Source organism: Ictidomys tridecemlineatus, chromosome 13, assembly GCF_052094955.1.
Source record: "Ictidomys tridecemlineatus isolate mIctTri1 chromosome 13, mIctTri1.hap1, whole genome shotgun sequence".
In the NCBI taxonomy this organism is placed as follows: Eukaryota; Metazoa; Chordata; class Mammalia; order Rodentia; family Sciuridae; genus Ictidomys; species Ictidomys tridecemlineatus.
In genome coordinates this window covers 2,298,207-2,319,874 of record NC_135489.1, presented here as the reverse complement: position 1 = coordinate 2,319,874, position 21,668 = coordinate 2,298,207, and the positions used below count along the sequence as shown (strand labels likewise).

Genomic DNA, 21,668 nt, shown 5'->3' with positions numbered 1-21,668 from the left:
GGCTCATGCCATCATAGTGCAGACCCCGGGGTGCTCACTGATCGCCTGGCTTGGTCAAGTCTGAAGGCCCCCAGACCAGGGGAGCCAATGGTCCTGGGAACTGGGGAAGGGCTGCTGGTGCCAGGCCTGGAGTCCAAGGACCAGGAAGCCAGGATATCTGAGGTGTGGGGCAAGAGACCTGCATGTCCACCTCACTGGGCAAAGTTCTGATTTGCCTTCTGTTTCTTTCTCCTGGGCCTTGGATGACTGGATAGTGCCCACCTAAACTGAGGGTGGTCTCCCCATGAGTCCACAAAGACTCAGATGCTGACCTCCTCTGCAGCACCCTCACAACACACCCCAAAGCATGTTTTTCCAGGTTTCTGGAGTTTCTAATCCAGTCAAGTCGACACCTGAAATCAGCTCTCACAAATGCACACATAAGGTCAGGATGGAAGGGGACGTTTCTACTTATCCCACGGGTCAAATGCGCTGAGCAAGGGCAGTGTCCGGAGTGCCACACTACTGCCCTTGAACACTCAGATGAAATGACACATCTATAAAAGTACTGACACTAACATGTTAAAAAAAAACCAAAACTGTCCATTAAATATTGTGAAATTGAATCTGTAATTAAAAATGTGCCCATGAAAAACCTCCAGTATCACATGACTTCAGAAGTGACTCAAAAAATAAACAAGTACAATTCCAATCTTTGAGAACTCTTATAGTAAAAGGTAATGGTACATTTTTTAGTTTGTTTTATGATGCTAGCATCATCCGGACAGCAGAACAAAGACACCAAGAAAAAGGAAAGTGAAAGCCAGTTTCATTTGTAATTACAACTGCACAAACTTTCAACAAAATTCTACCAAACAAAATATAGTCATGTATCAGGATACTACATTATAACTGAATTGGGTTTACTCCAGGCGCACAAAGAACACATCTGGGAACTCCTGCAGGGGGCAGTACATGTGGCTTGTGCACACAGGCAGAAGCCCTGTGTGGCTGGAGGCAAACTGACTGAAGCTAAGCAGGTGCCTGGCTGCAAGTCTGATCAGGCAGAGAGAAGACACACTATTGAGACAGACAGGATTTGGGTGAAGTGACTGAGGGCTGCAGTAAAGAAGGGTAAGTAAGCAAGAATGATTCCCAGACATTATCTAACTCATCTAGAATCATGAGCAACTGCTTGGGGGGTAGGAGGAAAGGTGGCAGAGGCAGGAGGGCCTTTCAGGGTGACAAATGTATTCTCTTCACATGGTGATGGTTAACCCTGTGCAGGTTAGGACTTGTCAAACCATACACTTGGAGTTTATGCAGTTTATTGAACACTAGCTGTACTGCAGTAAACCAGCCGGGCAAGGGATCTCTCCTGGGTCTTGGGAGGTAGGATGGCAGCGTGTTAGTGGTACTCACATCCCCTTTCATAGGAGAACTTGAAGAACAAGGATGTGGTGGGCTAAATACACCTGCTTTATTCTGGATCTGTTTGATGCAACATGCAATTGGGAATACTGAGAATGCCGTTAGAAATACATCTGATATTTAGGAAAGAGGTCTTGGGCCACAACACAGAGAAACCCTTCCAACATTCTTCTACCAAGGGTTGCCACAAAGAAACAATCCTACAAAGCTGTGAAAGGGGTGTGGCTGAGGATGGTGCACATTCTTCCAAAGCAATTTCACCAAAGTAACTTCAGTTAGGACTGGATGCCAAAGGCAGAGACCTTAATTTAATCTGGGTTTCCTTGCTTACTCTCATTGGCTCACATAACTGAAAAGTACACAAGACAGGATTGGGATCCACCTGGTTCAGGGCTCCAGTGGTGACAGAACCACATCTGAGCTGTGCGTTCTCTGGTTGCCTTCATTTCCAGGCCACTAATGCCTGTGGTTCCAGAATGACATTCTCATGCTGCAGAGGCTTAAGGAGCAAAGTGAAGAGCTCTCCCGCCCACACACATCTTCCTTTTCCCTCTGTGACTCTTGAGTGTCCTCTGGTGGTAGGTTAGGACATGATAGTGGCAACCACAGTAGGTAATGGGACTACAAGTGGAGAAGGAAAAAGGCTCAGAGGAAACACTCAGCTGCCACTGGCAACAGTTATAAGGAGGAAATGGATGATGGGTGCAGCTCAGGGGTCATTTTTTTTTTTTTTTAAGAGAGAGACAGGGGCAGAGAGAGAGGGAGAGAGAATTTTAATATTTATTTTTTAGTTCTCAGCGGACACAACATCTTTGTTTGTACATGGTGCTGAGGATCGAACCCGGGCCGCACACATGCCAGGCGAGCGCGCTACTGCTTGAGCTACATCCCCAGCCCCTCAGGGGTCAGTTTTTTTCTGGACATTGGTACAGCCAAATAAACCATATGGGAGGTTCTTGCAATACTGCCTTTTTTTTCTGGTACTGGGGAATTGAATCCAGGGTGCTAACCCACTGAGCCACATCTTCAGCCGTTTTTGTTTTGAGATAGGGCTTTGCTAAGTTTTGTGTTACCTTGTTAAGCTGCTGAGGTTGGCCCTGAACTTGCAATCCTCCTGCCTCAGGCGTGGGGTTACAGGTGTGGCTACTGTGGCCAGCAACACTATCTTTAAATGAGATGGTACCTGTGTTCTCACTGGAGAGCTGCCTATTCTGTCATGCTGAGCCTCTGCTTTTCCTTCACTCTGCTCTGACAAATCCAGGGTTCAGAATCTGCTTGCCTCTTCATTCCTTGCTATTTCTAATTGCATCAAAGCAGGAATCTTAGCCTGGTGCAGTAGCACATGCCTATAATCCCCACGGCTGCATTATATGTGTTTGAACTTAAATCTCATTTTGTTCTGTGAATTTGAAGCAATTTACAAAAGTATATGCCTATCAGGGTGAATAAATAGCTGAGCAAACTATATTGAAAGGAAAAAACAGAAAAACCAAAGGCAGAGGAAGTAGCAGAATGCATCCAACAAATTCTCTAGTTACAAAAGGTGAATTTAAAATTGGATTTCAAGCTCCTTAGCTGAAGAAGAGAGAAGAGCATAATTAGTTGCAAGATTCCGTTACCCAGAAAATCAGACAGTCCTGTGGTTTGGATAATGTGTTTTCTTCTTAATGAGTGTTAAAAGCAGTGTCTTCAAATTTCTGTCAAGTTACCATTGTGTGTAGTTACTGAAGTTACTTTGGTAAAATTCCTTTGCAAGAATTTGCATTTCTTTCAGCCATACCCCTTTTGCAGGTTTGTAGAATTATTTCTTCATGGCAACCGTTGGTTGCCACATATAATACAAATTAATTTATATGTCCAAGTTTTTTTTTTTTTTAAGAGAGAGAGAATTTTTAATATTTATTTTTTAGTTTTCGGTGGACACAACATCTTTGCTTGTATGTGGTGCTGAGGATTGAAACCAGGCTGCACACATAGCAGGCGAGCGCGCTACTGCTTGAGCCACATCCCCAGCCCGTATGTCCAAGTTTTTATGATTTGCCTCTAACCTTTATTCTCATGCTACTTGAGCCTTAATATGCATATGGAAATAATACTCAGATTTTGCCCAAACTTAAGATTCCTCCTTTTTTTTTTGCAGGGAGGTGGGTAGCACCAGGGATTGAACTCAGGGGCACTTATCACTGAGCCACATCCCCACCCCTATTTGTATTTTATTTAGAGACAGGGTCTCACTAGTTGCTTAGCACCACACTTTTGCTGAGGCTGGCTTTGATCTCTTGATCCTCCTGCGTCAGCTTCCCAGCTGTTGGGATTACAGGCGTGTGCCACTGTACCTGGCTAAGATTCCTGCTTTGATGCAATTAGAAATAGCAAAGAATGAAGAGGCAAGCAGATTCTGAACCCTGGATTTGTCTTTAGAAAATTACTTAACCTCTTTCAACTTCAATTTCTTCATCTGTAAAAGGGCATCTTGCAGAACTACTATAAGAATTAGAGATATTTTATATAAAAGCACACAGCACTACTCAAAAACAGATGTTGATAAAACAATCATCATTTGCCATTCACTGGCTGGTAGATCTTGGAAATAACCTCTGGTTTCTTGCTGTTTTTTTTTTTTTTTTTAAGTATGAGAAGCTTATCTGTCTAATTGAGGTTTTTCAGGAATTGTATGACTATATGAAAACATATATGGACATACATAAAGCAGCTGACACATAGCTTCCCTTCTTGACTGGTCTTCACCTGAAAAGATCTTTCCTAACCAACTCTGTTAAAATGCAAACCTTTTTCTAAGATATAGTTAAAACAGCATCCTTCCTATTTTTCTAGTGGCAATTAGTCCTGCTTTCTCAAAATTCTCTACTGGACTTTTAAAAACCTCGTTACAACTTATTACTGGTTCTGTCTTTTTTGCCCTTCCAAGTTTCAAGTTTCTGGCCAGTGGATTGTTCTTACTTCTGACTTCCTTGTAACACCCTGGTATGCTCAGAGTAGTCATTGTCTATTGCTTTGAACTAACTTTGCTGAGCCTCTGACATCATGTTAGACTGCTTCTGACTTCCTTTAACAAATGGTTATTCTCTGGTCATTTATCATTTGCTTTTTTTTTTGAGGGGGGGTACTGGGTATTGAACTCAGGGACACTGGACCACTAAGCTACATCCCCAGCCCCATTTTGTATTTTTCAAATTTAAAGACAGGGGCTCACTGAATTGCTTAGCACCTCACTTTTGCAAAGCCTGGCTTTGAACTTGCTATCCTCCTGTCTCAGCCTCCCAAGCCGCTGGATTTCAGGTGTAGGCCACAGCACCCAGCTTATCTTTAACTCTTAACCTGGCCTAATACTTTGTTGCCCTGCAGGCACATCTCTTAATGGAATGACTGGGCCACACCAAAAAATGCAGGATGAACACCCTGAAACTCTGTAAATTTTAACATATTAACATTAAATGTATCAAGGAAACATCACTGACTTCTGGCTATGTCCTCTGAGGTCCAAGGTCCACCATCTGGATGCATTTAAGTTCCAAGGCTTTTGCCCTTGCAAGGATGGTTTGGCAATGACGCTGTCTGAGGCATCCAGAAATGCTGCAGGAAGATGAGGTGCTCAGCAGAGATTTTCCTGGAATCAAACCAATGTATGTAAACCCAAATGAATACAGGATAAAGGCCTGGAACGTAAACCACCCTTGGTTCAACCTGTGGTGACTCCATAGGGCTCCAATACCTTAGGGACAAGCTGCCAAGGGGCTGGGATGATGCCACTGGAGGGCCACACTTCGGAGCCTGATCAGGCCATGGGCCCTGATGCTTGAGAATGGGCTGAGCTGGGGCCCCCAATACCCACCGACAGGATGGTTCACCCCACGGACCCAATGCCAAGGATGGATAGGCCTCCCCACGGTCCCGGTGTTTCCGGAGTCACAGGCCGCGGTGCTCGTCGTGGCCGCTGAGGGTCCGGCTCCAAGGTCCCCCGTGCCCGCAGAGGAGACAGGCCTCGCTGGTTCCCTTGCCCGCGGAGGGACCGGCCTCCCAGGTCTACCTGCCGCTGGGGGGACAGGCCTTCCTGGTCCCCGTGCCCACCGAGAGCCACCTCGAGGGCCCCGGGCCCGTGGACCCACAGGCCACGCGCGGACACCGGCCGCCCGCGGACCGGCAGGTGACGCCGCCGCCCGCCGGGCCGCGCATGCGCGCCGCGCCGCCCCCGCCCCCACCGCGCCCGCGCCCAACGCCCCCGCCGCGGCCCGCGGGCCATGGAACCCGCCGAGGCCGGCGCGGTGCGAGCGCTGCCGCCCGCGCGTCCGGGCGCCGTCGCCCCGTGAGCCCGGCGGGCCGGTCCGGTCCGGCCGCCGCCCCGCCGGTGCCGCGCGTGCGCGCCGCCGCCGAGCGAGACGCCAGAGAGGGGTGGCCGCCGCGACGATGCCGCGGGGCCGCCCCCCGAAGCCCCGGGACGGCGCGGCGCGCGGCGACTCCGGTAAGGCCCGCGGCCCGAGTGCCCGGATGGGCGCGGGGCGCGCCGGGAGCGGCGGCGGCGGCGCGATGGCCGGCGGCGCAGCGCGGGCGGACGGATACGGGCGCCGCGGCCGGCGCCTCCGCGCTGGGCCTACTTTCCGGGCGCCGCGGCGGCGGGGGCGGCGGCCCGCGGCCGCTCCGCGCGCCTGCCCCCCGCCCGCCGGGCCCGCGCCCGACCCCGGCCCCCGCCCAGCCGCCCCGCCCCGCCGCCGCGTGGGAGGCGGCCGCCCTCGGCCCGGGCCCCGGGGAGGCGGGCGGCGGCCGCGGGAGGCAGGACGGGGGCCGCGCGGCGGAGCGACCCGCGGGCCGCAGCCGAGCCCCAGGGCGCCGGGAGCGCAGGGCGTGCGCGCAGCGGGCGGCGGGACTGTCGCAGCCGCCCGAGCTCAGGGAGCGCCGGGCGTGCACGCCGCGGGCGCCGGGCTGACCCGGGCCCGCAGCCCTGCGCTCTGGAGCGCTGATCCCGCACTTAGTAGGTGCGGGAGCTTCCAGAATTCTTGGCAGGCACACAGTAGGTGTCAGGAGTATTTCCGTGGCCTGGAACCTGAGCGCCGAGAGCTTAGTGCGCACAGTGGGTCTCAGGAACTGTTCCTCAGTTTATGCTTGTGTTATAACTCGGATTCTGAAAACGGATGCAAATGTACCCTCGTCTCTGCTCTGCCGTGGGGGTTTAATTTTCTCAGGGCAGCTTGGTTAGAACAATTGGATTTTACTGGACAGGGACTCCACTTGTGGCATGGTGTTTTTGAGGTGCAAGGCTAATGGGTCTGGAAGCAAGGAGCTCTGCTTGAGTGCTGTGATTGTGATTTATTTCTATACTTGGGAAATACCTGCCAGTACTTAGTCCCAACCACTGTGGTACTGAAGTGCCCCAGGACACTTTGCACATTCAGAGAGGCTCTTCTTAGTGTGTGGAAAAGACCTTGCATAGGCCGGAGGGAGGATGCATGCCTGGAATTTGTACAGGAGCGGAGGATTGCACCAGGACTTCCATTGAGCTTCATATAGCCGGTTGCTTAGGCTAGTGACTCAGTGTCAGGCTTTTCTTGAGTTAATACAGGCTCATGAGAGAACTTGAATTAGGAGCAAAAGTGCAGGAACCCAGAATAAGGTCAGATCTGAAGATGCAAAGGAATAGTGTAAGCTGGGCATGGTGGCACATGCCTATACTTCCAGTGACTTGGGAGGCTGAGACAGGAGGATCACAAGTTCAAAGCCAGGCTCAGCAACTTAATGAGACCCTGTGTCCTCTGAAGCTTTTATGGAGAAAGGTGATTGTTTGGATCAGTTCGTGAGCTTAGAAACAAGACATGGCAAACCAGAAGTTATTATTGCTGCTGCACTTGACATAGTTAACAGGCATGTAATTTAGGGAGTTGTTGTGGACCTGGTATCCATGAATTTCATTGAAGTTCATATACATTGTCGCCTTTTTGGATTGTGGGGAGTGATGCTGGCAGATGTAACAGGTATGTGTTAGGTAGCTGGGTAGCTGGTCAGAATTTGTATCAGTGATTGGTGGTTTCTCATTCCTTTTGCTGCTTTGCTTTGACATTCTCTTGTTCTTTTTTTTTTTTTTTTTTTTTTGGTTAATATGACTTATGCCAAGAATAAAATGCAAGCTGGGCATGATGGTGCGTGCCTATAACCCCAGAGACTCAGGAGGTTTGCAAGTTCAAGGCCAGTTTTAGCAACTTAGACCCTGTCTCACAATAAAAAACAAAAAGGGCTCTGGGTATGGCTCAGTGGTAAAGTGCCCCAGGTTCGAAGCCCTCACCCCTCAAAGCAAGAATAATTTAAGGTGCAGTGTCTCTGCTACGGGAAGGGCTTGGTGGAGAGGCAGTGTGAACTCCCATTGACAAGAGCCTGCAAGTCCCATCTCGCCAGGTGGCAGCACTGTCCACTGGGTTTCCAGGCTCCCAAGCTAAGAGCAGTTGTTTCTCCTGTTCCCCACGGTACTTCCCACCCCAGCCTGGTAGCCGCTTTCTCAGAACTGAATTTCAAGTCTGCTCTGTCCTTCCCTCTCTAAGGTGGAGCTTCTTGCTAACCTCTGCTGGTTGTCTCCTCCTTGAATCCATCACATGGCAGCCCGGATAATCTCTTCAGGTATACCTGGACAGCCACACCCTGTTTAAAGCTCTTGAGTGGGTTCCTTGTCCCCTTGATATAAACTCTGCACCCCCAATTGGCCATACCCCTGTGGGATCATTAAGAAAGCACCAGGCTCAGCAGCATGCCGCTGGGCAATTGTCCAGAGGCCTGCTACTCTCGGGTGGGATCTAGAATTCCTTGTTCTAGCTGGAAAGCGAGATGTAGACGTTGGCAGGTTTTGATTGGTTATGATTTAACATGCTGGGGTTTTGTTAAACTTGGGTAATGTGTGTAGTACCTGAATATACATCTACCTGCATTTAAAGTTTTCCTGAGAAATCAAAATTCACTAGTAGGAAAGCAGGTATTTCAAAGGAGGTCACTGTATCTCTTGGTGAGAGGGAAGAGAGCAGCGTGAGGCAGGAAAAGAGAATTCACACAGGTAGAAATGCTGACAGGATGGGTGTCCACTGCCCGCCTGGGTTGCGGCTTGTAGTTCAGATCATAAGCTCCCCAGTACTGGGAGGACTGGTGGGTGAGTTTTCCAGTTGATTATCTTTGCTCTGGCTCATCATGACAGTAAACACTGGCGTTTTGGAAGACAGGTGTTTGTGTACATACTGGAGTTTCTGACGAGGGCCCTCTGGCACTGCTTTTTGTGAGTCTTTTAGGCTGAAAGACCTGTGTGGCCTGGGGTTGCACCTTGAGGTATTGCAACCAGCAGGTAAAATCAGATTCGTCTCTGTCTGTATACCTGGCATGGTGGAAACTGGGGTCTTGGGCTGTCAGCTCAAGAGGAGAGGGGACTGTACTTGATCAGGAGGGAGCTTGGAATAGTAATTGAAAATCAGTCCTCCTTCTGCCACTGGTTGGTTGCAAGATTTGACCAAGTTCAGTCTTTCTGGGGACTTAGTTTCTGAGCTATACAAGAGTAGGGACCATATGACTCACCCTGTTTTGGGGGATTATTATTCTGTGTTGCATTTCATTTCCACATGAGTACCCACTTAGGAGCAGAGATGTTCAAAGACAAAACAGGTAACAAAGTTCAGGTGGTGCTTAGGCTGCAAACCTCTCAGTGTTTTGGCCTCTGAGGTTCTCATGGCAGCGGGTTTCACTTGGCTCCTGGAGAGAGAGGAAAGCAGGAAATGCTGTTCTAAGGGAATCCTGAGACAGAGGGCAGACCCTGCTGCCTAAAATTAGGAGCTCTTAGACGTATTGGTCTCGGGAGCTTCAGACACCCAATTCATTAGCTCTTCCCATCTCTAGATATTTATCAGGCGTTGGGCACGTGCTGCGTGCCAGGTCTGTGAAGGTTTGGAGAAGCAGCGCTGAGGAGCAAGGACTAACAGTCAACTTTACCTGATGATGTCCTGCCCTGGGGGGTGGGAGGAGATGATGACAATGAGGGACACTGAGGCATGGCTCAGCTTGTACAAAACCCTGGGTTCAAATTCCAGCACTACAAAAGTCAAGCAAAAGACTTGGGAAGCTGACCAGTCTAGGAGGAGGAGCAGAAATGGAAAAAGAGAAAGTAGAAAGGAATTAAGAAGAGAAAGAATGGTAGAGCTCACCATAAGTGACAGCGATCTCCAGTAGCAATGGTGACCTGCAACACCTGGGCTTTCTTGGGGATGGAGAACACTTGGGTGAGCTGGTGGTAGCACACCGCAGGGTCAGGCTGGTGTCCTGGAGGAAGGATGGACTGTGGGACAGGGTAGGAGCCAGTGTAGTGCGTAGTGTCAGCAGAGAGAGGAAGCGAGCCATGCTTTAGAAAACATGTTCAAAACAAAGTCAGCGTTGGCCAGTCTGGGGATTAGCTTGGTTGCTTAGAATTTGGAGCTGTTATTTCTCATTTTAACATTAAGAACATGTAAGGATCTGTGGATGACCGAGATCTTAACTGCACAGAGTTTTTCTTGAGTTAAATCCCTGCTGTGCTCTGAATATAGAAGGTTTGGTTGGAATGTGGCATCATATCACAAGGAGGCCAGTGTGGTGCCTTTAGGTTGGGGACAAGAGGCAGGGATTCAGCCTGGTGGCCTGGCATGGGGAGAAGAAGGAGTTGAAGGTAGCTTGCTAGACCCAGGACCCTAGGATGCTGCAGGAGGTGGCTGTGGCATTATGTGATTGAGGGTGGTCCTCGAGCAGCAAGTGAGCGTCTTGGAGATGGACACTTTCTAAGTTATTGGTAGGCTCAGGACCTGCTGCTTCAGGGAGCATCGTCTCACGGTTCTTCCCGACTCCAAGATACACTGTTTAAGGTCGGTATTTTCATAGAGTTAAATTAACTTTAAAAGTAGACTTTAAATTACTTTTAAAAAGTCAAAGTTACTTAAATCTTTCTGATGACTGTGTAGTTTTTGTTTAGTCTTGATGGTGAATATAGAGCCCATGGTAGCAGAAAGGCGAAGAATGAAAGCCACCAATGGTCATGTTTTTGTTTGCCAAATGAGTGTGTGGAAACACTGTCCAGGAATTGACATACCAGTCCCCAGCAGCGAAATCTTCAGTGGTCCCTTCTGTCTCGTCGCGGGGGCAGGAGCACAGACTGAACAGTGCTGCTCTGGAGGGACTCTCAGGTTGGACAGTGGCTCAGTGATTGTGTGTGTGTAAGGGGAGTGGCAGAGGTGCACATCTGGTGGCACGTTAGGACCCTCTGCCCCAAGGCTCCTATGGTAGCTGCTGTTTGAGAAGGTAGCCTGCATAAGGGACGCACAGTTGACGAGTGTGACTCGGCCATCGGGAAAGCAGCCCTGGCATTTGCAGTTAGACGCATGGCACTGGAGGACTCCGCTGAAGTGAAGTGAGCAGATGCAGAGGACCGGCACCAAGTCGACCTGGGGTAGAGTAGGGACCACCAGGGTCAGGGTGGGTGGGGGAGGTTGGAGGAGGGTGGTCCCCTACGTGTGACGCACACTGAGTGTGTGGGAACACAGTGGATCCCATCCTAGTTGTGATTAGAAGATGCAGTGGTCTTCAGGAGGGTGGGCCACAGTGAGACTGCCATTCATTTCTGCTGTCTTAGCTTATCGGTCCCTGAAGGGATCTGACAGCCTCCGTGGCTGCAGAGAACCCGGAACAAGGTCTCTAGGCACAACTTGTGTGCATGCCTTTCAGCAGGACACTGGGGTCTCCTGCAGCCCCCAGGCCATCCTCTGGGTTAAGACCCCACATCACACTGTAAGAGACATTAATAGACCTCTTTGTGGACCACAGATTCTTTGGGGACAGAAATTGGAATGGCCTTAAAGACAGGATGGAGGAAAGATGTTGCTAGGCCTAGAACACTGCCCAGGAAGGGTGGACTGAGCAGAAGGGAGTCAGGGCCACACAGACAGCAGATCTCAGCCCAGAGGAGGCCTGGGCTGAAAAGCCACTAGCAGAAGGACTGGCCACACTACTAAGGTGTGTCCCAGGCAGGCGGGTCCAGCGGGCTCTGGATTTTAGTTTATGTTCAGGGTGCATACTAACGCATGCTTGCTTTTCTTCTTCTCCAGTCGTACTGTAATTTTAATCAAATCATTATTTTGTCTTTAAGCCAAATTAATGTTATATCATTACCATTTGAAAGAAGAGACTTGCTGAAGACACCATTTATTATGTCTTGAACTTTGTTAAAAAAGGGAAATCTTACTTCTTAAGATACTTTTTTTCTGGAAATGTCTTAGTTTTTAAGTGAAGCATTTTCAAATTTAATGGATTGTTCCATGTCTCTTAGGTTTCTTATCTGTCAGATGCAATTAAATCCCTGATCATCTTTGGTAATACATTAAGAAGTTTCATCACAGCTATGAAAATTATTTTATTCTATATCTGGGGATAGCTTTTTAATTTTGCATTTTAGAAATTTAGTTGAGGGTCCCTTTTACTGCTATATATAGCTTTTAGGTTAAAATGCTACTGAATTTTTAAAACAAATTTAAACACATTTGTACTTCCCACTTCTTAGTATTCTTACCATCACTACAGACTTCTCTGAGGGGAATAACATCCATTGATGCAGTCCCCCAAATCTTTTTTATTTGGGCCTGTGGATTCATAAACAGTTTAGTACAGACAATTTCAGTTTGTTCTATCTGGACATAGTTTAGAATAAATAGAATCAAGTTTATGTAAAATCCTTCCTCAGTAGACTTTTTTTTTTTTTTTTTTGGTGGTACTTTCTGGGAATTGAAACTAGGACCTCCCACGTGCACGTGTTCTACCACTGAGCCACACCCCAGCCCTTTCTAAATTTCATGTTGAGACCCTTAAGTTCTGAGGCTGGCCTCGAACTTGTGAAGAGCTTGCCTTTGTCCTTTCTCAGTTTTCCTAGCAGCTGGGATTACTGGGCATGTGACAATCTACCCAGCAGTGGACCTTTTTTTTTTTTTTTAATGTATGAAATTTTGATCTTTTGAATCATTAATATTTCTTTTCTTAAATTTGTTCTAAATAGTTATACATGACAGTAGAATGCACTTTGACACATCATACATAAATGGAGTACGATTTCTCATTCTTCTGGTGGTACATGTTGTAGAATCATACTGGTTGTGTAGTCATATATGTACAGAGGGTAATAATGTCTGATTCATTCTGCTATCCTTCCTACCCCTGTACCCCCCCACCCTTCATTCTCCTCTACCTAAAGTAACTCAATTTTTCCGTAGCCACCCGCCATCATTGTAAATTAGCATCTGCATATCAGAGAAAACATTTGGCCTTTGGTTCTTTGGGATTGGCTTATTTCGCTTAGCATGATATTCTCCAGCTCCATCCACTTACCAGCAAATGCCATCATTTCATTCTACTTTAAAGCTGAGTAATATTCCATTGTGTGTACACACCACATTTTCTTTATTCATTCGTCTGCTGAAGGACCCCTAGGTTGGTTTTATAGTTTAGCTATTGTGAGTTGAGCTGCTGTAAACATTGATGTGGCTATGTCACTGTAGAATGCTGATTTTAAGTCCTTTGGGTAGAGACCGAGGAGTGGGATAACTGGGTCGAATGGTGGCTCCATTCGCAGTTTTCTGAGGACTCTCCTACTGCTTTACATAGTGTTTTCACCTGGAACGTTAATATTTCTAAAAGCTTGACTTTGCCCTTTACCCTAAAGATCTGCAGAAGAGTTAGTTTTTGTTGTCCCCCCACCGCCCCTGCCCACCCCGCTGCACACACCTCCTATCCTTGCTAACAGGCAGGTTTCTGCCCAGGGCAGGAGGCTTGTCCTCTCCCCTGGGAGTGTGCAGGGCTGTGAGAAAGGTGTCATGCTTGTGCTGTCCCATCTCTGAAGGAGCAGAGCCCCTCCTGAACCCAAGTTTTCTCAGAGCCCAATTTTTGGAATCAAATTTGATGCAGAGTTGCATGGGATGTATGTAGTCCCTATGCAGTTCAGGAGCTTTATGTATTTATATCCTAATTTTAAGACTTGGAGTATATTTACTTGTCTAGGGGAAGAGTAGTGAGGATTTGTGACATTCTTGACAAATCTTGTGATTACTCTTGGATATTCTTTGCTGTATTTATTCTTGCTGGAGGCTACCTTAAAGTTTATAGCTTTACTTGAGCGACTCCGTAGGAGGCTTGGTGAGAGCAGGATTGACTAAGCTGCCGTGGCCCCCTGAGAGGACAGAGCCTTTTCTTTTTGACTTAATCTTGCTTTGCAGCAGTTTTTAGAGATAGGTCAAATTGGAGAATTAGCATCTAAAGGCTTTATGCTTCTGCTGGAGTTTGGCTTACTGAGTGATTGCAAAAACAGTGTGGATTATTGATGCCTCTCAAGGTGATTTAGAGGTGACTGCTTTATGGTCCCTAGGGATTAAAAGGAAATTAAGTGGGTCTGTGAAGTTTAAGAAGCTTCATTATGGCCTTTGTCTGCTTTTTCATGCCGTGACTGAAAGACCTGACAGGAACAATTTTAGAGGAGGAAAAGTTTATTTGGGGGCTTATGGTTTCAGAGGTCTCAATCATTAGATAGCAGGCTCCATTCCTCGGGGCCAGAGGTGAGGCTGAACATCATGCAGAAGAGCGTGGTGGAAGAAAACAGCTCACATGGTGACCAGAAAGGGGACACACAGAGACAGACAAAACAGACACACAGAGACACTCCACTCACCAGAAACAAAATATATACCCAAGGACACATCCCCACTGCCCGCCTCCTTCAGCCACACTCTGCCCACCTTCAGCTGCCACCTAGGTAATCCCTGTTAGGGGATCCACTAGATGATTGGATCAAGGCTGTTATAACCTAATCATTTCTCCTCTAAACCTTCATGCACTGTCTCACACATGAACTTTTGGAGTCACCTCACATCCAAACCATGGCAACCTTCGAGACCAGCATGCATGGTTTCAAGCCACAGGAAACTAGTTGCAGGTTTCTAGAAATCTTATGATAATTCTCTTATCTTGTATGTCAGCTATATCAGATTGCTCATTTCTATCTTTAAAACAAATTCATTGTAAAAAATTTGTGCATTATTAATTTCCTCTCAAATCTTTTGTAAATCTCTGGTTTAGGTTGGTTTTTATATAATAATCAAATAATTTAATTTTGTTTATGTAATGAGAATAACACCTGGTATTTATTGTCTGTGTGTACACAATTGTGTAGATGGGATTTTACCACTGAACGCGGAGAACATTGATGATGACTGTCCAACTCCAAACTTCCACAAATGTGAGATCTGTCTGCTGTCCTTCCCGAGAGAGGCTCAGTTCCAGCGCCACATGAGGGATCATGAGCGGAATGACAAGGTATGTGGGCCTGAAGCTGGAGGGCTGCTGAAGATCGACGTGTAAAGGAAGGCTTCTTAAAATCAGGTTCCTAAGTCATGGAGCATTTTATATTGTCTAAACATCTTGGCATCTTTTTAAGAGATTGTCACAGTGAATGAGTGTATCGAAGTTATTTGTAAGTGAACAATTTAATTTATTAAATATGACTTTTTTCTGTGGTTTCAATACCTAATGTGACTAAGTGCAGATTTGGTGTATTTTAAATGTTTTTCTGCAGCAGGAAGTTTTACCCTTGATGTGCTTTTGAAAGGCACTCTAGGTGTTTGATTGATTGACTGATTGATTTTTGCAATATTGAGGATTGAAACTAGGGCCTTGGACATGAGGTAAGCACGAGCCATACCCCAGTGCTTTTTTAAAGATTTGAGACAGTCGCCCAGGCTGTGCAACTGTGCTCCCCTGCCTCAGACTCAGTGGCTGGGGTTATGGTGTGCATTGTCAGGCCTGGTGGGTTGACTGGTTGGCTGGTTGGTTTTGGTGGGTGGGGTTGAGTCAGGGCCTATGCATGGTAAGCATGCCCTCTGCCACTGAGCTACAACCCAACCCCTGTACCATCCCCTTGTGGGTGTGCCAAGGATTCTGTGTAGTCATGGAAGGATTTGCCTGACGGTTGGAAAGGTAGTGGTGGTCACAGCTAAAGAGTGGTTGCTGATTCTTTTGTGGTAGGGCAGTGTAAGCTGGTGAACTGTGGGGACCAGGATCCTGGGTCGTCCTGGGCCACGGGAGGGCTGCCTCAGGCTCTTCTGGCCGAGCCTGGTGTGGCACAGAGGGAAGTCGGGCTCTGTGACCCCTGGGGGAATTCTGTCCCTGGGAAGCAGCTCTGGCAGTCTGGAAAGGCAAGTGTGGGCTTACTGTGCTAGAGGTGGCTCAGTTGGCAGCGTGAGTGCTCAGAAAGGAAGGGGAGGGTGCTGCCTGTTGGGCTGGAGCTTCTCCTTATCCAGTGCTGAGACTGTGAGTGGCATATCTGCAGGCACTTCACCCCCAGTGCTGTCTGTGTGTGCCATTGTTCTGCCATCCTCACTGTCCTGCCAGTGGCTTTGCTGTGTCCCTCTGGATCTATTGACACAGGTCCCTGTGCAGCTGAGAGTGTTTGGAAAAGGTCTGGATTGGTGCTGGCTGCTGCTTAGAAACACTAATTGAACACATATTTGTGGAAAGGTTGGGTTTTAGTGTCTTCTTTACTTTTTTCTCCAAATAGCCACATCGATGTGACCAGTGTCCGCAGACGTTCAACGTCGAGTTCAACCTGACTCTCCATAAGTGCACCCACAATGGGGACGACCCCACCTGCCCCGTGTGCAACAAGAAGTTCTCCCGGGTGGCCAGCCTCAAGGCACATCTCATGCTGCACGAAAAGGAAGAGGTACTGTCCTGTCCTGAGCTCAGGGCCAAGTGCTCCTGCTGCAGGGTTTTACCTGTGGACTGGGGTGTGTGTGTGTGTGTGTGTGTGTGTGTGTGTGTGTGCGCGTGTTAGGGATTGAACCCAGGGGTACTTTAACACTGAGCCACATCCTCAGCTCTTTTATAATGTTTTGTTTTGAGACAGGGTCTTGCTAAGTTGCTTAGGGCCTCACTAATTTGCTGAGACTGGTCTTGAACTTGCCATCCTCCTGCCTCAGCCTCCTGAATTGCTGGGATTACAGGCTTGTAACACTGCATCTGGCTACATATGAAGCGGGTTTTTTAAAAAAAAAATTATTTATTTTTTCTAATTTGTTATATATGACAGCAGAATGCAATACAATTAATAAGTAAGCCAATCCCCAAAACCCAAATGCCATATGTTTTCTTTGATATGCTGATCATTTCAATTCATAGTACACATATAGAGCACAATTTTTCATGTCTCTGGTTGTACACAAAGTAGAGTCACTCCATTCGTGTCTTCATAAGTGTACTTGAGGTAATGATGTCCAACCCATTCCACCATCTTTCCTATCCCCTGCCCCCTCCCTTCTGCTCCCTCTGCTTTGCCCCATCTAAAGTCCCTCCATTCCTCACACCCTGCCCCCCCCCCAAATGGATTGGCATTCACATATCAAAGAAAACATTTGGCATTTGGTTTTTTGGGATTGGTTTACTTCACTTAGCATGATATTCTCCTACTCCATCTACTTACCTGCAAATGCCATTATTTTATTCTCCTTTAATGCTGAGTAATATTCCATGGTATATATATACCATGCTTTCTTTATCCATTCAACTACTGAAGAGCACCTAGGTTGGTTCCACAGTTTAGCTGTTGTGAATTGTGCTGTTATAAACATCAATGTTGGGTAAAAACTGAGGAGGGGGATAGCTGGGTCAAATGGTGTTTCCATTCCAAGTTTTCCAAGGTATCTCCATACCACTTTCCATATTGATTGCACCAGTTTGCAGTCCTACCAGCAATGTATGAGTGTGCCTTTCTCCAACACTTTTTGATGTTTGTATTCTTAATAGCTGCCATTCTAACTGGAGTGAGATGAAAACTTAAAGTAGTTTTGATTTGCATTTCTCTTGAACATTTTTTCATGTATTTGTTGATTGATTATATATCATGTCTGTTTAGTTCCTTGGCCTATTTATTGATTGGGTTATTTGGTTTTTTTTGGTGTTAAGATTTTTGAGTTCTTTATATATCCTAGAGATTAGTGCTCAATATGATGTGTGCAGTAAAAATTTGCTCCCCAAAAGTAGGCTCTCTATTCACCTCACTGATTATTTCTTTTGCTGAGAAGAAGCTTTTTAGTTTGATTCATACCATTTATTGATTCTTGCTATTAACTCTAAAGCTATGTCTTATTATGGAAGTCAGGGCCTAATCTGACATAATGATATGATGACTTTTTTTTTTTCTATTAGGAGCAGGATCTCTGGTTTAATTCCTAGGTCCTTAATCCAGTTTGAGTTGAATTTTGTGCATGGTGAGAGGTAGGGGCTTAATTTCATTTTGTTGCATATGAATTTTCAGTTTTCCCAGAACAACTTGTTGAAGAGGCTATCCTTTCTCCAATATGTTTTTGGTGCCTTTGTATAATATGAGATAACTGTATTTGTGTGGGTTTATCTCTGTGTCGTCTATTCTGTACTCTCGGTCAACATGTCTATTTTGGTGCCAATACCATGCTGTTTTGTTACTATTGCTATGTAGTATAGTTTGAGGTCTGGTATAGTGATGCCACCTGCTTCATTCTTTTTGCTAAAGATTGCTTTAGCTATATGGGTCCCTTATTTTTCCAGATGTATTTCATGACTGCTTTTTCTATTTCTGTGAGGAATGTCATTGGGAATTTGATTGGAATTGCATTAAATCTGTATAATGCTTTTGGTAGTATGGTCATTTTGACAATATTAATTCTGCCTGTCCAAGAACAAGAGAGATCTTTCTATCTTCTAAGGTCCTTTTTAATTTCTTGCTTTAGTGTGTTGTAGTTTTCATTGTAGAGGTCTTTCATCTCTTTCATTAAGTTGAATCCAAGTATTTTATTTATTTATTTATTTTTGAGGCTATTATAAATGGGGTAGTTTTCCTAGTTTCTCTTTCAAAGGATTTGTCACTGATGTTCGGAAATGCCTCTGATTTATGGATATTGATTTTTATATCCTCTACTTTGTTGAATTCATTTATTAGTTGGAGAAGTTTTCTGGTGAAATTTTTTGGGTCTTCTAGGCATAGAATCATATTGTTGGCAAATAATGATAACTTGAGTTCTTCTTTTCCTATCCATATCCCTTTAGTTTCTTTTGTCTAATTTCTCTGGCTAGAGTTTCAAGAACTATGTTAAATAGAAGTGATGAAAGAGGGCATCCCTGTCTTGTTCCAGTTTTTAGAGGGAATGCCTTCAAATTTTCTCCATTTAGAATGATGTTGGCCTGGGGCTTAGACGGCTTTTACAATGTTGAGATATGTTCCTGTTAGCCCTAGTTTTTCTAGTGTTTTGAACATGTCAGAGTGCTGTATTTGTCGGATGCTTTTTCTGCATCTGTTGAGATGATCATTTGATTCTTATCTTTAAGTCTATTGATGTGGTGAATTACATTTATTGGTTTCCGTATGATGAGATGACTTTGCGTCCCTGGGATGAACCCCACTTGATCATGTTGCATGATCTTTTTGATATGTTTTTGTATTTGATTTGCCAGAATTTTATTGAGAATTTTTGCATCTATGTTCATTAGAGACATCGATCTGAAGTTTTCTTTCTTTGATGTGTCTTTGCCTGGTTTTGGAATCAGGGTGACATTGGCCTTATAGATTGAGTTTGGAAGTGCTGCCTCTTTTTATATTTCGTGAAATAATTTGAGGAGTGTTAGTATTAGTTATTCTTTAAGGGTCTTGTAGAACTCGGCTGTGTATCCATCAGGTCCTGGGCTTCTCTTGGTTGGTAGGCTTCTGATGGCATCTTCTGTTTCATTGTTTGAAATTGGTCTGTTAACTTGTGTATATCTTCCTGATTCAGTCTGGGCAAATCATATGACTCTAGAAATTTGTCTGCCTTCAAAATTTTCATTTTATTGGAGTACAAGTTTTCACAATGATTTCTAATTGTTGTCAATTTCTGTAGGTCATGTAGTTCCTTTTTCATCACAGATGTTAGTAATTTGAGTTTTCTGTCCTTTTCGTTAGCATGGCTAGGAGTTTATCAATTTTATTTATTTATTTTCCAAGACCCAACTTTTTTTTCCAAAATTTTCAATTGTTTCTTTTGTTTCAATTTCATTGATTTCAGCTCTGATTTTAATTTGTTCCTGTCTTCTACTGCTTTTGGTGTGGATTTGTTCTTCTTTTTCTAGGGCTTTGAGATGTAGTGTGAGGTCATTTGTTTGTTGACTTTTTCTTCTTGTAAGGATGAACTCCATGCAATGAACTTTCCTCTTAGTACTGCCTTCCCATGAACTAGAACTAGTGTCCCATGAACTAGAACTAGTTTTATACAGATTTCCAAATTCTAATGGTTATTTTTAAATAATCTCAGTTAATCCGCAGGTCACTGATTTTCTGATTTGGTCATTACTGTAGGTGGAGCCATCAACTCTTTTTGTGTGTGTGTGATGCTGGAGGTGGAACCCAGGGCCTCTTATGTCCTAGGCAAGTGCTTTACCCCTGCGCTGCATCCCAGCCATGTGCAGGTGATGAGGTAGAGCTTGGGTGGGCACTGGGCACTTCTCTTAGCCCAGTGTGGCTGCACAGGCCAAGAGCAGAACTTTCATGCTCTGTGTTCTTTGCAGATGCTTTTCAAAATTTGCTGTGATTTCATCCAAAGCGGGGCTTGCAGTCCTTCCTGTCCACTCCATTTGCTGAGGTTCCTTTTGCTGTTGTCTGGGGGCTGTGCCTGGAAGCTCTGGGAGTGGCATTCTGAGTGCTTCCTGGGGTCAGCACAGACCACAGAAGGGATCCAGTGCAGCAGTGAAAGCTACTCATAAAAGGGGCAGGTTTTGCATGTGGTCTACCTCAGAAAGTTGACTTAAAATAGCTTTTCTTACTATACCTGAACATATGTTCTTAGGAACATGGTTCACCTTTTAGCCGTAGGTGCTACACTCTTAGAACACCGTAGGCTGATGTTTCCATAGAGCTCTATTGAAAGGAGTAGTCTGAAATCCAGAGTGGTCAGTAGTCTATCAGAATAAATCTCAAACTCGAGAAGTCAGCCAAAAGAGTGAGCACAGCTCCAGTCACTTAGGAATGATTTCCTGAAAGGCACTTTATTGTTGAGGTTCAGTGTTTACTGAGCATCACTTCCTGTAAGGGGCTGCAGGGGGTGTGGGGACCACAGGCTCCTGCGCATAGCACACTCAGACACACCTGCTCCTGGGGGCTGTGCACACACCTGTGCTGTCTGGGCAGTGCTGCAGTGAACAGTGACATGGAGAGGGCCCAGGATGCCACGAGGGCAGCTTTCTGTGTTCTGATCTCGGGTCTCGGGCTGCGGGTACCATCTGAAGTCCAGAGGTGGGTGCTTCTGGAGAGCGAGAATGGCTGCTGGGAAAGCTGGGCAGGGAAGGGCAGTGTGGCCCAGGGGCTTGCAGGGCAGCCTAGAAAGGGGAGGCCCTGGGGCTCAGGTGGATGAAGGTGGCTGCCCAGCCAGGGGCCTGGGCGGCAGGGAGCGCGACCTGTGCAGATTGCATGCTCTGGCTCCTTACAGATGCCCATCTTGAGCAGGCTGAGGTTGATTTGGATGCTGTACATTTGCCCTGGTGACCTGCTGGCCACTCAGCATCATCACTGTTACCTCGACAGTTTGTTTCTAGGGAGATTGGTGTTATCTCTAGTGCGGACAATATCTCAAAGTGAGGGCTGTGGTCCCTGTGCTGTGCATGCGTTTTGGTTCTCCTGCCTGGGACTTCCTCAGGTTGGCCCAAGTGCTGAGCTGGAGGAAGGTCCTGGCTCCTCTGGAATGCTGGGTGGAGAGCAGAGGGACAGTGATGGCCCATCTTGGCTCTGACCCAGGGAAGCTCAGCCCTGCTTTCCAGCCCAGTGAATCGAGCACACACCAGCATTTTCACAATACAGAATGGACTTGTGGTGTGTTTGCACATACATAAAAACATGACTGGCTCTGTTGCCTCCTCACTCTCCCTGTGCTCGCCTTCCCCCCTAGCACTGTCTGCTCTGCTCTGCTCTGTAGAGTCATCAGATGCTTCTGAGGAACATCTGACAGTATCCATGGAGACAGTCCCTGAGATGTGTAACCTGGTCCTTTGGTACAGCAGCTAGTGAAGAGGACGGATGTGAGCAGAGCGTGAGAGAGTAAGGCCGGAGGGTAGATGTGAGGGTCAAGTTCAGCTTTGTACTTTGAAAGAGAGACATGGGGGGATCTTTGTTACGAGGACGAGCATTTCCTTCTGCCCAGCATGCAGGGATGAAGAGCGCAGGCCTT

The 21,668-nt window shown here is 46.5% G+C and overlaps 1 protein-coding gene and 1 long non-coding RNA gene across 14 annotated transcripts in view; one reads left to right on the top strand and one right to left on the bottom strand.

The window, feature by feature from the left end:
- Window positions 1-5,619, bottom strand: part of LOC110599018 (uncharacterized) — a 60,460-nt gene extending 54,841 nt beyond the window's left edge. For all 5 annotated transcript variants that reach the window (XR_013429456.1, XR_013429457.1, XR_002484933.3 and 2 more), the window contains exon 1: window positions 4,890-5,619. This is a non-coding gene — a long non-coding RNA (uncharacterized LOC110599018). The remainder of the gene's footprint in view (window positions 1-4,889) is intronic.
- Window positions 5,620-5,753: 134 nt separating this feature from the next.
- Znf236 (zinc finger protein 236) overlaps window positions 5,754-21,668 on the top strand; it is a 90,519-nt gene continuing 74,604 nt past the window's right edge. For 3 of the 9 annotated variants that reach the window (XR_013429454.1, XR_013429455.1, XM_078029860.1), the window contains exons 1-3: window positions 5,755-5,890; window positions 14,621-14,763; window positions 16,004-16,168. Coding sequence is in view for 7 of the 9 variants with exons in the window: in XM_078029860.1 (XP_077885986.1) it covers window positions 5,836-5,890; window positions 14,621-14,763; window positions 16,004-16,168 (363 nt within the window). In the remaining 2 variants the exon portion in view is untranslated. Of the gene's footprint in view, window positions 5,891-6,413; window positions 10,281-10,712; window positions 10,862-14,277; window positions 14,384-14,620; window positions 14,764-16,003; window positions 16,169-21,668 lie in introns of those variants that run through there. The other 6 variants (XM_078029863.1, XM_078029861.1, XM_021732518.3 and 3 more) reach the window with 6 other exon arrangements.